At 35.9% G+C, this 14,781-nt stretch overlaps 3 protein-coding genes across 7 annotated transcripts in view; 1 reads left to right on the top strand and 2 right to left on the bottom strand.

The window, feature by feature from the left end:
• The window catches only part of LOC149547595 (disease resistance protein RUN1-like), a 43,495-nt gene extending 36,127 nt beyond the window's left edge, over nt 1-7,368 (bottom strand). The window contains exons 1-4 of one of the 5 annotated variants that reach the window (XM_089791713.1): nt 6,571-7,363; nt 5,533-5,753; nt 4,628-5,373; nt 4,279-4,545 (exon numbers count right to left, since the gene is read on the bottom strand). In XM_089791713.1, the coding sequence (XP_089647839.1) occupies nt 4,279-4,545; nt 4,628-5,373; nt 5,533-5,638 (1,119 nt within the window). In that variant the 5' untranslated portion in view covers nt 5,639-5,753; nt 6,571-7,363. Of the gene's footprint in view, nt 1-4,278; nt 4,546-4,627; nt 5,754-6,570 lie in introns of all 5 variants that reach the window. The other 4 variants (XM_089791714.1, XR_016353899.1, XR_016353898.1 and 1 more) reach the window with 4 other exon arrangements.
• Nucleotides 6,590-7,338, bottom strand: LOC149547596 (toll/interleukin-1 receptor-like protein). The gene is made up of 2 exons (XM_089794156.1): nt 7,280-7,338; nt 6,590-6,974 (listed from the first exon to the last, which is right to left on the bottom strand). Exons 1-2 carry the CDS (start codon nt 7,336-7,338, stop codon nt 6,590-6,592), a joined length of 444 nt encoding a protein of 147 aa, XP_089650282.1.
• Nucleotides 7,369-8,322: 954 nt separating the features above from the next.
• Nucleotides 8,323-13,462, top strand: LOC149547594 (uncharacterized). Its single transcript, XM_089791711.1, has 6 exons — nt 8,323-8,875; nt 9,106-10,198; nt 10,284-10,571; nt 10,658-12,133; nt 12,231-12,874; nt 13,017-13,462. The coding sequence occupies exons 1-6, from the start codon at nt 8,409-8,411 to the stop codon at nt 13,066-13,068; spliced, it is 4,020 nt and encodes a 1,339-aa protein (XP_089647837.1). The 5' UTR covers nt 8,323-8,408; the 3' UTR covers nt 13,069-13,462.
• The last annotated feature ends 1,319 nt before the right edge of the window (nt 13,463-14,781 follow it).

Genomic DNA, 14,781 nt, shown 5'->3' with positions numbered 1-14,781 from the left:
TGATGAGGATGAAGATGCAACAGAAGTCGATGTAGGGCAAGTTGGTGTTCCTTTCGAGGATTAGGATCTTCTTACCCATGAGGAGTCTAGATAGGGGACGATTAAAGAGCTCCCACCCTTACATTCTCATTATTGCAATTTTGTTGATTGTACTCACTTTGATATGGCCATGATACATTATTTCATGTCACTGTTTCATGCTACTCTGCTCATTGTCATCATGTGTTACATCCCAATTTTTAACCTAATTTTAAATTTGCTCATAGCCATTAGATTGAATGGATTTTTCTTTCATGATCATGTGGAGTAGGTAGTTATTTATATTCATTGTATTAACTGTTAATGAAGATGGTTGTTATCTATTTCTGTTATATGATGTTTTAGCAGTTGCTTGATCTTGGGATTTATGGTTAATAATCAAATTCTTTAAATGTTTATATGAAAATTATTATGGAATTTGTTATTATGGTGGAAGTGTTTCATGGGTGATTCCAGGGGAAGATGAAGGGGGGAAGTATTGCTAAACGAGATCAACAGAACCGGATACTAGCTTGGTCCAATCAACAGGATTGACAAGTATGACCTTAAACTTCTTTGGTGAGGACCTAGCGACTTGAACTTCAGGATACATTTGTAGGACCGCATGAGCTATTAAATAAATAATTTAAGAAACATAAAATAAATAAATTAAAATATAAGTACGTACATCAAAGTATTTTAAATGATCTTTCACCATATTATTATAATATATACTTATGTACGTACACATAGACATAAAAATGAAGTGACACCATAATATTATTTTCTTATAATAAAATGATGCCACCTCACCAATATATCTACGTGTACGTAGATAAATATAAACCATAATATTTTTTGAATCATAACCTTCAAATCTTCTTCCACCCTTTTAATTCTTCTTTTGTTTAAAAACCAATTGAACACTTGGCATTTAGTTGGCGTTCAAAGAGCCAAGATAATTCTTTAAGTTACGGAGGCCAAAGAGTCCTATTTAGTCCTTTTTATATCATGGGTCGGGAGAGACGAAAATACTCAAGAGAACACATTCCCAATTTCCTTATCTATTATTGCATTTTCCTTGCTCATTCCGACTCCCTTTATCATCTTCGACTTCATTATTTTCGTCTTCCTTTGCTCATATTTTGGGCTACCATTTACCATTCGAACCCCTACTAACTCCAAGCAAGATCTTTGCAGATTATAGCGCTGCCATTCTTGTTACTGTTGGAGTTGATGAAATCCAACTCCGAAGATGCCCAAGATCACCTGCATGCGAAAACCTGTCGAAGAGAAGCCAAGGAAGGAAGAGCGTGGAGCTAGGGAAAAACCCTAAACGGACATGAGAGAGAAAATATGCAAACACAAGAAAATATGTATTTACAATATGCAAGAATGAGAGATTTTAATACAATGAGCGAGCCTGAATATAAAGAGCTCCAGGAATCTTCCAGAACAAGCTAGAAGATGCTAGGAGATAAGTGTGACAACTAAGCATACATCCACATTAGGTGGAAAGTCCTCGAACAATGTGAGAGGATAAGTATGACTTAGGAGAGAACAAACTCCCGTATTGTCAACAACTTATAACTAACTCCTAGACTACAACTAATAAATGAAATGCATTTACCTAAGTAAGCTTAAGTAAATAGAATAAATAATTAGTAAATTAATTATTTACTCTAACAGTTACAAGTTGTCGTATATTATTCCACCTTGCTGAAGTTGAGGTTGCCTTTACATATTGCGGTTACACCAAGTAATGAATTTGAAGAAGAACAAATATACAAGCATCTAGCAAGGCTCAGGCATTTCCAAAATTTATACCAGGTCATGTGGTTGAATCATTCTCCAAATATTGCTATATTTCCTTTAATAACCATTAATGCATTTCAATTTTCATAGCAATAAATTGCAGATTATACTCATTCATACTTGGATAACCTTAGGAAGTTGTTACTATAAAGCATAGCAAAGTATCCAAGATATGGAATCATAAATTATTTTTACCATTGGAAGTCAGAATACAATGATTTTATTTCTGCAAGTCTTAAAGAGTATAATCTCTCAAATCACAAAATGTGAAATGTTGGAAGCATCTGATTGTCATGAATTAATAAAAGAGGGCCAATTCTCTGAGAATCCAAACACCTAGGACTCCCCAGCTGTATAGCCATGGAAAGGTGAAGAGGTGAGATGAAATCTGCAAGAACACAGAAATGGAATCAGAAATGATTAAATAAATTAAATAATCTTACCTATTAATGTTACCTATTCTCAAGTTGAGCGGTGGTGATCGAGTTGTTGAAACCATTAGAAAACCTTGGCCAAGGTAGTTTAAAGGCATGTTTGCCATCTATTGATCACTTGATGTCCATGGTGTCAGTTATGTAGACATGTCTGTCCATAATTGTGAGGACATTCTAAACACCAAAATGCTCAGGTGGCTGGACTAATAGTATCCCAAGCCCGATCCCAGGGTAGGGAGCGTCTTTCTAATTCAATAGATTGTGTGGGGATAAGTATGGTCCGAAGTTGGGAGGTTAAGCTTAAGTCAATGTTTATCCTCTTACCGAAAGCCGAGGCTTGCACAACCAACTAAAAACCCACCGGTTGATACTTGTATGTTTCTTTTCTTCTTTCCATGATAAGCATTTACTTACTTGTATGTAGAAAAGATAGATAATCGTTAATCTAGTTATTCCAGTTGATCATTGATATAGTTATCTTCAATTAATCATTAACCTAGTTATTTTAGTTAATTATGGATACAATTATTTTCAATTAATCGTTAATCTAGTTATTTCAGTTAATTATGGATACAGTTATTTTCAATTAATCGTTAATCTAGTTATTTCAGTTGATCATGGATATAGTTATTTTGGGTTAATCGATAATCTAGGTTCTTCAATTGAACATTAATATGGTTATCTCAATTGAACATGGTTATTTCAGTTTATAGTTGATAGTTAAAACAGTTAATGTCATATGAAAAGGAATTCAGTTATCTATTCAATGAATGTTGGGAAAAACTCTTTATAAACTGTCTTTGTTTTTGTTATGAAAAACCGTTTGTTACAATGTGCATCTTTATGATATATTATATTTGAACAATGAATTTTGAATCTTTCATCTTTGTCATTTGATAGTCAATGTTTGCTTACATGGTACTATGTATAATTTATCATTTATCATTATCATTATTATGTATAATAGTTTTATTATGAGTATGTTACTAAGTTCAATGGTCATTGGTAATGGTTATGAAGTTTCAGGTTTGAATTTATGGTTCGTGAATCGCATTTCAATTTTCTATATTCAACTATATTTGGTATGTTATATTGAAGTATCATTTCATAATTAGCATTCCCATTCATATATGTATACTATGCAACCTCTCCACTCTCCCCCCAACCCTCTGCAACCCTACTGCAGCACCCCCACCATCCCCCGCCGTCCCCAAATTGAGAGGCCTTTTTCTTCCTGCACCTGAAACTCATTCCGAGATCCCCCCGCACCGCTGCACCCCCACGACAGTGTAACACTGCTTTATAATATGCACCCTGAATTGCTGAATCTATTGCTTCGGAATTTTTTTAAAATCACACACTTATAAAAGAATGTGTGAGAAGTGCTAAGTTGCCAACACCACTACTTCAGCTATGTTTTATTATCCTCCCATTAAGAAAATGTGTCAGAAATGCCATCTACTAAAAGTTAGTGTTCTCATACATATATGACAAAGAGAATTATATAAAAAGACTAGATAGACAGATGTGAACTGACCTAACAAATAAATAGAATTCTGCCATGTAATATAATACTCTACAAGCATAAATAAGAAGAAAGAAGTATTGAAATATTACCTTCAGCTTATGAATGTGATTTTGTGTAGCGCATTGCCACAATAACAACTTGATAACTAAGGACTTAATAATAGTCCCCTATATAGTGTCATTGAAGTTAGCTCCTCTTTTAATTCATAAAGATCCTAATGAAGATCAAATATCCTTTTGTGTATCCTCAAGGTGTCAACTATCTCTTCCATTTTATCATTACTTCTTCCACATTATTTATTTTTAGCTCTTCCACAAATGTTTGATGAAGGTGCAATTCTTTCAAATGAGAGGGTGCTTGATTACAAAAGAAACTTATTTGATTCCTTGATTGTACCCAAAAGTCAAGAAACTACCATAACTAATACAAATCTATGTATACCATTAATGAAGTCTCACTTTTTGATGGAGAAGAACACATTACCTGAACATCGCTCTGCCACAACCTTTGGAAACACCCATGTCTGATTGTTAAACACTGCAAGTTTTGAATAGGAATCCATGAAGGAATGCTTGGCTGTTTGGTGGAATTACCCTCAAGCTCGAGCCATAGTACGGATCCCGATGATTCAAAATGATAATTTGACTGGCCTAAAAAGAATGTAACTTGAAAAGCTATGGATTCATTGAAGATGGAACGAAAACACCTGATATTGGTTTTGGCCAGTATATTTCTGAAACCCCTCAATTCCTGCATGGACAGAAGCAGCTTAGGTATCTATCTAAGCAATATTATGACACTAAGAATAAATCTTAAGGTGTAACAAGAATACCACAAATTTCAGATCTTGTGAACGCCATAAATGATGAGGAGGGCTGAGCTCAAGTGCCATATCTCTTCCCAAGTCCCTTAGATGGTCATGCATTCTTAATACAGGTTCCTTGTCATCTGGATTGAGTGTTTCTTCCCTTTCTAGAAGACATTTATTTTTGAGTCTTTCCACTGCATGGTGAGCATTCCATCCAGATCCCTCCAATACTCTTTTGGCTACAGTGATGGGCTTGCCCACAAAAAAACAAGCAACATCCATGAAGACCTGTTTTTCTTCATCATCCAATGACTCAAAACTTACTTTTAGTCTTTCCTTTACATCCCAATGCAGCATTTTTGCAACTTTAATCAATTCTGCCTCCCAAAAACTGTAATATCTACTATAGAGGTGACTACCAAGAACCTGAAGAGACAGAGGTAAGCCTCCACACATGTCTACAAAGGATTCAACCAGCACTTCATACCTGCTACATGGATGGGCTTGGTGGAAGGCATGCCGACAGAAAAGCTCTCTCCCAAAATTTCTATTCCTTCCTTTCAAATGATAACCAAAGGTTATCCCTGCTTTTATAAGCACACCAACATCACAGGTTGTGACAATAACCAGACTATAGTCAGATTTTTCTAATAAATCTTTGACAAGTAGAGCATTTGACTGGTCCACATTATCAACGTCATCTAAAACAATTAGAAAGTTTAAAAGGGGGCTTCTTTGTAGACGATCTTTGAGAAAGTGCGTTCCTTCCTCTGCACTTGTAAAGTTGCGATCACCATCGCCAAAGAGATCTTTGAGAATTTTATTTAATTGGCTTCTCACAGATTTTTCTTGCACATGAAACAAAAAACTTGATCTAGAGTAATTCCATCGCTCTTGTTTAAACAATTCTTTGGCTAGAGTTGTTTTACCTGATCCACCAATGCTGAAAATGCCCACTACCTCAGCCTCATGCGCCCCTTCTTCCCAGCTACAATAATTCTTAAAATCTTTTACAAGTTCATCGAGACAACGCATCTCAAACTCTTCCACGAGATTGTTAAGCTCCACTCCATATTCAGCAACATCTAAAGATGTTTTCTTCTTAACTTCTTTTTGCACGGTCGCCACTATTTTTTGAAAATCCCATGCACTGAAACATTGCATAGTAAATGGAGGATATTGTGAGAAAAAAAGAATTTTGAAGAACAAGTACGGTTTCTGAAATTAATTGTGTAAATTTTTTTCATCAACATTTCATGATGGATCATGGAGCGCGACTTACAATTTTGATGAAAAAAATCTAACACAAAATGATGGATCATAGAATGCAATTCAGTGAACATTGATGTACAAAAATCTCACATAAAATAATAGATCATAGAGTGTGATCTGAACGGCTGATAAAAAAAAGACAATGCCATGGAAAACAGTGATACAAAACAATCTCAGATAAGAAACTGAAACATTTATGTACAATTTTGAAGCAAGATGATGGATCATTGAATGTGATCTGAAACATTAATGTAAAAAATATCACACAAGATGATGGGTTGTGGAATGTGATACGGAATATTTATATAAAAAACTTTCACCAAGATGATGGATCATGGAGCGTGGTTTAAAACATTAATGCAAAAGTTCTCACATAAGATGATAGATCATGGAGTGTGATATGAAACTTTGAAAAAAATATCTCACATAAATAATAGATTATGAAGTGCAATTGAAATATTGATGTAAAAAAATCTCACTCAAAATCTGATAGATCATAGAGAGTGAGTGTGTGATCAGAAACATTGATTTAAAAAAATCTCATACAAAGTTATAGATTATAATTCATAATATTAATTAAAAAAATATCACACAAAAAACCATATTTATTCAATATAGACTGTAAGAAATTGATGTTTTGATCGAATCCAAATGAACTTTAACGTACATGACCTACCAAAATTCAAAATTATTACCTGTTAAATTCTTCCCCTGCTACAAGAGAAAGAGACCGAAGGGCTTCCTTCCACTCATTAAGCTTGTGCAAGTATCTGCCATCTCTTTATGTTTAATGAATGCTTCAGCGTATGCTCCCGTTTCTATGAAGCGGAGATCAGAAGGTTTCACCTGATAAAACACGGGGATGATTTTGACCTGACTTTGTAACATGAGAACCAGCTCGTCTAAACACCAAGCTGACTCTGCATATCTTTTGGAAACGATGGCTATGTGTACCTTAGCAAAGCGGATGACCCTCTGGATGGTTGAAGGAAACGAATTTCCTAGTTCCTTCTCTTTGCAGTCAAGAAACACCCGTATTCCCAACTGCGGGAGAGACTCGTAAACCTGAGCAGCAAGAGTTTGTTTGACGTCGGGACCTCTGTGGTTGATGAAAACATCAAACAAAGTGGAAGGTTCACAATCATTAAATTCCTAAATTTTTTGGTGAGATAGAGAGGTAGATGCCATGAATTCCAATTAAGACACCAAAAACTCCTCAACAAAGGCAAGAAAGGAGAAACGAGTAGGATTCGATTGCAGACCGTTTAAGGCAAGAAGAAACCATAAGAAAATATTAACGAAAGATGGGGAGTAATGACCTAGAAATTTGGGTTCAACATTTGCATTGAAACATTCACGGCAAAAGATGAGGAATTCTGTGAGTAGACAAATGCGTACAATTACGGGAATGACATTGCACTTGATTTGGCCGAATTTGCTGCAGGAGCAAGTGCTGGGCACATAATAAATTTTTTGTTTGCGATTGTGATGGTGTTTAGATGTTTTTTGGTTATTATTAAATTTTAGGGTTTGCATTGCATTCGAGTGGTGTTTAGTTTTTAATTTAATATTTTGTTATAATTTTAGTAAAAGTTTAAACAAAACTTTTACGGGTCTGGTGGTTGCCAAAACCAGTTTTTAATTGTTTGGCTTTGTTTATAAATTCTCTCCGAAATCTTTTAGGAGAGTATGATTTGAGATTTTTTTTTTTTATGTGAAGACGGACTCAATGAACAGATGAAATAAATAAAATTGTAGTGCTTTCTTGCTATTAGAGTTTTGATTTTATTTTATTCACACTGCAAATTGATTAGGGATGCATATCATATCTGTTGTTTTCTGAATAAAATAGTAGTAGTAGCATTGTTTTCTTTTTGTAGAAGTTATCATTGCAGGAAGCCAGACTCACACTAGAATCTCTGGAAATTAAATTGGGCAGTAATGCCTCTTGCTTGCATAATCACCATGTGAAGTGGCCTGAGTGTGGTGGAGAGCGGGTAGGAGGAATGTACGTTACTTTCTTCATGACCATTTGCAGGAATGAGCTACAGTTTGAAGTAACATGTGTTTGGTAAGGCAGCATCCCTATGTGCTTGCCATGAATGAACACATGTAACTTGTAAGGTGTTGTTCATATTTGGTGTTTCAGTGTAAATTTTTCTTTTAATTTCTTCTTTCCAGCCAATATTGAACCTATTATAAACTTTGTTCTTGTTATCTCCTCATCAGAATTCAAGGCGTAGTTGAGGTTGTCCGTCTTGTGTAGAGGGACATGAGGATTATTAAGAATTTCGGGAGAGCTTGAGTGAAAGGGTAGACATATATTCAAAGTTATCAACGATTTAATTTGCAATTTAATATTTAAGAATTAAAACGATAATGTGAATGTGTTTGTTAAGTAACCAAATTGTGACATATTCTCTAAAGTCCACTAATACCGAGATGGAATTATATTACCATATTCGATAACATTTTGGACCTGCTTCACCACGTTTTCCCATATTGTGAATCTTCTCCTGTTTCAGCAGCTGCGATGATGGCTTCATCCGTTTCTAACCAAAGATATGATGTTTTTCTGAGTTTCAGAGTTCGAGACGTAAGAAAAGGTTTTGTAGACCATTTACACTGTTCACTCATAAGTGCAAAATTGAATGTTTTTCTAGATACAGAGGAAATCCAGCCGGGCGATGACATCGCTTATGATATAAAAAGGGCCATTCAGTGCAGTAGTATTCGGATCCCGATTTTCTCTGCCAACTACGCAGAGTCTGCTTGGTGTCTCAAGGAGCTCGCCCTTATGTGTAGTTCTCCAGAGTTAATCATCATTCCTTTGTTTTATGATGTCAGTCCCTCAGATGTTCGATATCCTGATAAAGGTCTATTTGCTGAGGCCTTTCAGAAGCACAAAGGTAGGTATCTGGAAGATACAATTGCAGAGTGGAAAAGTGCTCTGTTCACAGTCTCCTCTTTCTCTGGTTGGTCCCTGGACATGACTCAAAGGTATTTAATTTCGTACTTTCTAGATTTTTTAATATTTTATGTGGGATAATAAACTGCCTACAACTTTTAATGTTCTACTCGTCCTTTAATTTTCCGAGTAGTCACATCTTCCATTATTTTCATGTGCATCGGCAATACCCACAAGTTAAGGAAGCCCTCATATCACACAGCACCTTATGCTCACAGGAATTAATTTAAATCCATGACAGAATGTGAGGATATATATGCAGATATGAAGGAAAGCTAGTGAAGCTTGTGGTCCAAGACATTGTTAATAAGCTAAACAATGTGCCATTAGATGTTGCAGAATTCGTTGTTGGAATGGAAGAGCGAAAGGCCGATGTGATCAAAATTATCGGAGTTGATTCGGAAGAGAGATTGAAAACAGTAGGAATCTGTGGTATGGGAGGTGTGGGGAAAACCAGTCTTGCAAAGGCGGTATACAATAGTATTTTTCTCAAATTCGAAGCTGCCTGTTTTGTGTCTGATGTTCGCCTCAAATCGCAGCAAATCAATGGTATAAGTCAATTACAAGGTCAGCTACTTAAGGATCTCTTAAAAGTAGAGTACCAAGTAAACGATGATGCTCAAGGAAAAGCTCTTATCAAAGATCGTTTGAGATTTCTCCGTTCTCTTGTTGTTCTTGATGATGTTGATAATTCTACACAGTTGGACGCAATTAGAGGAGATTGGTTTGGACCAGGTAGTAGAATTATCGTCACAACTCGTGATAAGAGTATTTTGAGTAATAAAAAAGCCGATGAAATCTATGATTTGAAGGGCGTTCCTGACGATCAAGCTCTTCAATTATTCAGTTGGCATGCTTTTCTCCAGACATGTCCTGACAAAGAATTTGAAGATCTTTCTCTCATGGTTGTAAAGTATTGTGGCGGGTTACCACTTTCACTAGAGGTTCTGGGGGCCTTCCTTTATGATAAGCGCGAGAGAAGCCTTTGGCTTGAAGCCCTGAAGCAGCTGGAGAGTGCCTTGTATGATAACATTCATGGAAGGCTCAAAATAAGCTATGAAGGTCTTAATTCTAATGAAAAGGAAATATTCCTGGATATAGCCTGTATATTTATTGGTAAAGAGGCTGAAACGGCAATCACATTTTGGGAAGCTTCAGATTTGGCTCCAAACATAAATGTGATGAATTTGGTACTCAAGTCCCTAGTCAGAATAAGTGATGATGGAAAATTATTGATGCACGATCACCTTAGGGACATGGGAAGGGCTATAGTTGCGAATGAATCCAAAGAGCCTGCCAAACGCAGCCGCCTGTGGAAGCCGAATGAAGTGCAACAAGTGCTGAAGAGCCGTCAGGTAAATTCACTATTCTTTATGTATTTGGAGAACACGATCAAGTATAACTTTTCTTATGCTAAATTCTAGTTGGATACTTGGTCAGGAAATCAAAAGTGTCAGATATCTTATATTAGATGAACTGGATGTGGAAGATCTTGTCTTGGATACAGAATGTTTGGAATCAATGCAGAACCTGCAACTGCTATGGTTAACTGGCATGACAATTCTTGGTGGCTTCGAAAAATTATCTCCTCATTTAAGATGGTTAAAAATGGAATTGTGCACTGGCTTAGATTGCCTGGGCCCAAACTGGAATATGGAACATCTAGCTATATTAGATTTGAGTGGAAGTGATATTAAAGGACTATGGAGACAAGGTTTACACCGAAAGGTAATTTTTGGAACTTTGAACTATGCTTTGCAGTTTTCTTGCCAGTTCCCTTGCAAAAAATTTATGCATCTTAATTGCCTCTACAGGTTCCCAAGAATCTCAAGGTACTAAACCTTAATCGCTGCCAACATCTCAAGGAATTTCCCAATCTATCACACCACACCTCTCTCATTGCTGTCCACCTAAATGACTGCACAAATTTGTCAAGGATACCAACCTATTTTGAATTACTACAACAGCTGAAATACCTAGATCTGTCCAGTTCAGAGAACTTACAGCTTTTGCACAGCGTAACAAAGCTCATTTCGCTTAAGCATCTTTATTTGTCTTGCTGTTATAGTATAACAGTCTTGCCTAGACATCTTGGAGAGCTCAAACTCCTTGAGACACTTGATCTATCATCAACTGAAATACAAGAACTGCCCGATCTTCCTTCTGCAAATTTGAAAAAATTGGTTTTACTGAGATGCTTTAGGTTAAAATATCTACCTGAGTCTATAAGGCACCTGAAACATCTAATCTATTTGGACATCAGTGAATGCCACAGCTTAACTACTTTGCCCCCATCAATAGGTGAACTTAGAAGCCTTTCTAGTTTTCTTATGAAAGAGTGCACAAGGATAGCTCATTTGCCAGCAGAAATTAGAAACCTGGTCTGTCTGAAAGAAATAGTGATGAACAACTGTTGGGGACTGATGGAACTTCCCCAAATTGGAAGCCTTGTAAACTTGGAATGTCTACTTCTGAATGGATGCACCGAGTTAAAGGCTTTGCCATCGGATATTGGTGAGCTCAAATCATTAATCTTTTTGGACTTGGGCTATTGCAGTAGTTTGACAAGTTTGCCTAGGTCAATAGGTGAGTTGAAGTCTTTACTCTCTCTGGACATGCATTACTGCACAAGCATTCAGAAACTGCCAGAAGAGCTAGGCAATGTTGCAAGTCTAGAGAACCTTAGACTTAAAAAATGCTATGAACTAGTTGAACTTCCAAATTTAGGTAATCTTTTACACTTGCGAATTCTAGATCTCTTCAAATGCTTTTGCATATCTAATCTTCGGGAAAAATTCTCAGGACTTAAATCATTAGTAAGCTTAGAAGCAGGGAAATGCATAATTCAGGAAGGTGATCTCACTGAAAATATTGGAGATTTGCAGTCACTGGAATACCTGAATTTGGAACATAATATGTTCTACTCACTGCCATCAAGTGTCCGTTTGCTTGTTAGGCTGACAAAGTTGATGCTGCATCACTGTCAAAATTTACGGGAACTGCCAATTCTTCCACAAGGGTTGGTAGAGGTGGATATTGGCGACTGTCCTCAATTAAGAAAAGTCGGAAATTTGTCCAATTTGGAAAAGCTGGAGATCCTGGTCATATGCAACTGTGGGCAGTTATTTGAGTTGCCAGGACTGGGCTGTTTGAAATCATTAAAAGAACTGAATTTAGCTGGCTGTAGCAATCTCAAATGCCTGGAAAAAGCTGAACAGTTGCAATCCTTGGAAAAGTTGTATCTGAATGGTTGTCCTGCATCTGTAATCAATTTTGATTGCTGGACCAAGGTATGCAATTGTCTGCTCTTTCTTAAAGTTTTTTTTCTAATGACGACTTTTAAACTACTATTCAAATATTTTCACTTGGATACATTCTGGAATACAGGAAATTCGCAACTTGCAGGAAATTAGTCTTGGTGGAAACAAAGTTCCAAAGTGCTTCAAATATAAAATGGAGCCCAAAATGATAGGACATAGTGAAGAAGCAGAATATGTTCAGATTTCCCTTCCTCCAAATAAGTATGGAATCAGATACACAGGAATTTTATTATGCCTGCACCTCGAGTTTATCAAGCGTATGTTTGATTTCTTGGCCGATGATGGATCATTGGTAATTAGCATAATAAGAGATGGTGGGGAGATTTGTCACCGTGTGAACATTTTTGGCAACAGGCAAAATAGTTTAGGTGATCGACTGTGTGTGTTTATCTATAGAGAAAACCATCCATTTATGATAAATCTTAGAGATGGTGACAGGATACTTGTGAAGTCAGCATTCATGAGGTGGATTGTAGTAAAAGATGGTGCCATACAACTTCTATGTGAAAATGAAATGAATGGGGACAAGAATGAGAGCATGGTTTTGGAATCATTGTCCTTGGAATTGAATTCCATCTTATTTACCCATGCAAATGATGACGCTGACAAATGTGATTCAGATGCAGATAACAACATCGATCCAGTCCAGCATAATGAAATTGGTGGGGAACATGACATGCATAATACAACTACTTCAAAAATCAGCTCATGGTAAGGTTATTTAGGTGATTGATGATCATGATGTTTATACTGGGCCTTAAAATTTTAAATAAATTAGATCTTTAGTGCATTATGATCGAGAAATTAGATCTTTGGTGCATTATGATTTAGATACTAAGATAAACATGTGCAGGTTGAAGAAGAGATCAAGAAAACTTAGTTGCATTTCCAACACTACTATTTAAATGTCTCCTACCTACCTCCACTTATGAAAGAAAATGAAGCACACATTGTTTTCCACCTCCTATACAGATAGAATATGCTCAAGCAAGATCATCAGTTGACCAGATTCGGCAGACAGCTGGAGTACATAGATGTTAAGAAGATTAGTTGATGAGTTTTGACTCAAAAAATTAAGTTGAATCTTGATAGCAATATCACAGATTATATCTTGTTAAAAAATGTGGGATGAGAAAGCCTTATTTGAAGTTGCATCTATTGTCACACCTGTTTTCCAGCAACAATACTAGATTATAATTGTAAACAGGAGCATTGGATAATTCCCAATAAAACTGTAACTCAAGCCAAACAATATTATCTGAGTTCAAGTCTAAGAGCAACGTATGATTTTTCTTTTCATCTCCTATGTCAACTTTTCATAAGAAAGTTTCATGGTTGATTGGAATCGTCATAAACATTAATCAATGGTTGATTGAAAATCTGATAATCAGGTTTCTACCAATGAGTGGAGACCAAAATATTCCCTCATGAACAATGTCTTTTCATCTCCTATGTCAACTTTTCATAAGAAAGTTTCATGGTTGATTGGAATCGTCATAAACATTAATCAATGGTTGATTGAAAATCTGATAATCAGGTTTCTACCAATGAGTGGAGACCAAAATATTCCCTCATGAACAATGACACTGCACAAAAACAGTTCTATGCTTCTTGACTCACCTTAACACACACAACCATATATAGATAATCTATTAGCTAAACATATACTATATAACAACGATACAACACACTAATATGATGGGTGAACATTTAGTGGTCACACAAAAGAATATCACCAATATCATATGAATTGTGGCCAAGGAATTCGGAAACTGTTAAGTTTTTGCAGCCTGGACAGGTACCTTTGCATAGGAGTGGTGTCTACGCATGTGGAAGTCATCCAATTAATTTTCCATGCACCCAGTTCATGTAAAAGTGAAGAATTCGTAATCTTGTGAAAAAGCACATTAAATATATTTTTAGTTTAGACTTATTTTTATCTCTAAGAGCTAATTTTAGTTTGGAGATCTTGGGTTGCTGGAGACTTGGAGTTTTGAGCAAGAGTTGGACACGTGGAGAGGAAGAGAATTTCCAAGAGAAGCTGAGGAAGAAAGGGAAGGAAAAATTTATTAAGGAAAAGCAAAGACAATTATTCTTACAGATATAAATTGCTATACTTTCTGCTATAATTTATCAGATTCTTCCATAGCCATAGTTTTTTATTAACTCTAGTTGGAAATTTAGTGAGAGGGTGTGTTTAAGCAAAGAAAGAGGATCGTGAGATGGAAATTATCCATGTATAATTGTTGCAGCAATCTTGTAATCTGATCTATGGATATTTGCTCACAAAGTTGAATAAATGTATGTTTGCAGGACATCCCCACACTAGGGTTTCCTGGGTATATCATTCGTTATCAATTTCATTTGAGTTTTCTACCGTTATTCACAGTTGTTCATTGTTGTTAAATAGCTTAGAGTATTAGCTTTTACAAATCAGATAAATAAGCATTTTTCTTGTTACTATTCTATGAAATTTGTTGGGCACTTAATCTGTAACTGGGTTATAGAAATTAACATGGTACCAGAGCTCTAAACTATGAATAAGAAGCCAAGTTGTGTAACAAAGATTTAAATTAATAATAAGATTTTAGTTTTCAATTTCTTTGAGAGCTTTTTCT

The sequence above is a fragment of the Cupressus sempervirens genome, chromosome 7, assembly GCF_028749045.1.
Source record: "Cupressus sempervirens isolate cs-2001-9-10 chromosome 7, ASM2874904v1, whole genome shotgun sequence".
NCBI lineage: Eukaryota > Viridiplantae > Streptophyta > Pinopsida > Cupressales > Cupressaceae > Cupressus > Cupressus sempervirens.
This window is presented reverse-complemented; position numbering and strand designations above follow the sequence as displayed.

Bases quoted from the DNA above. Each gene is read 5' to 3' on its own strand.
- LOC149547596 (XM_089794156.1), bottom strand. From the start codon at position 7,338: ATGTGCCCAGCACTTGCTCCTGCAGCAAATTCGGCCAAATCAAGTGCA. The intron at 6,975-7,279 runs GTAATTGTACGC...CATCAACCACAG, and splicing joins TCAAGTGCAATGTCATTCCC to AGGTCCCGACGTCAAACAAA.
- LOC149547594 (XM_089791711.1), top strand. From the start codon at position 8,409: ATGATGGCTTCATCCGTTTCTAACCAAAGATATGATGTTTTTCTGAGT. The intron at 10,199-10,283 runs GTAAATTCACTA...ATACTTGGTCAG, and splicing joins AAGTGCTGAAGAGCCGTCAG to GAAATCAAAAGTGTCAGATA. The intron at 12,875-13,016 runs GTAAGGTTATTT...AAACATGTGCAG, and splicing joins ACTTCAAAAATCAGCTCATG to GTTGAAGAAGAGATCAAGAA.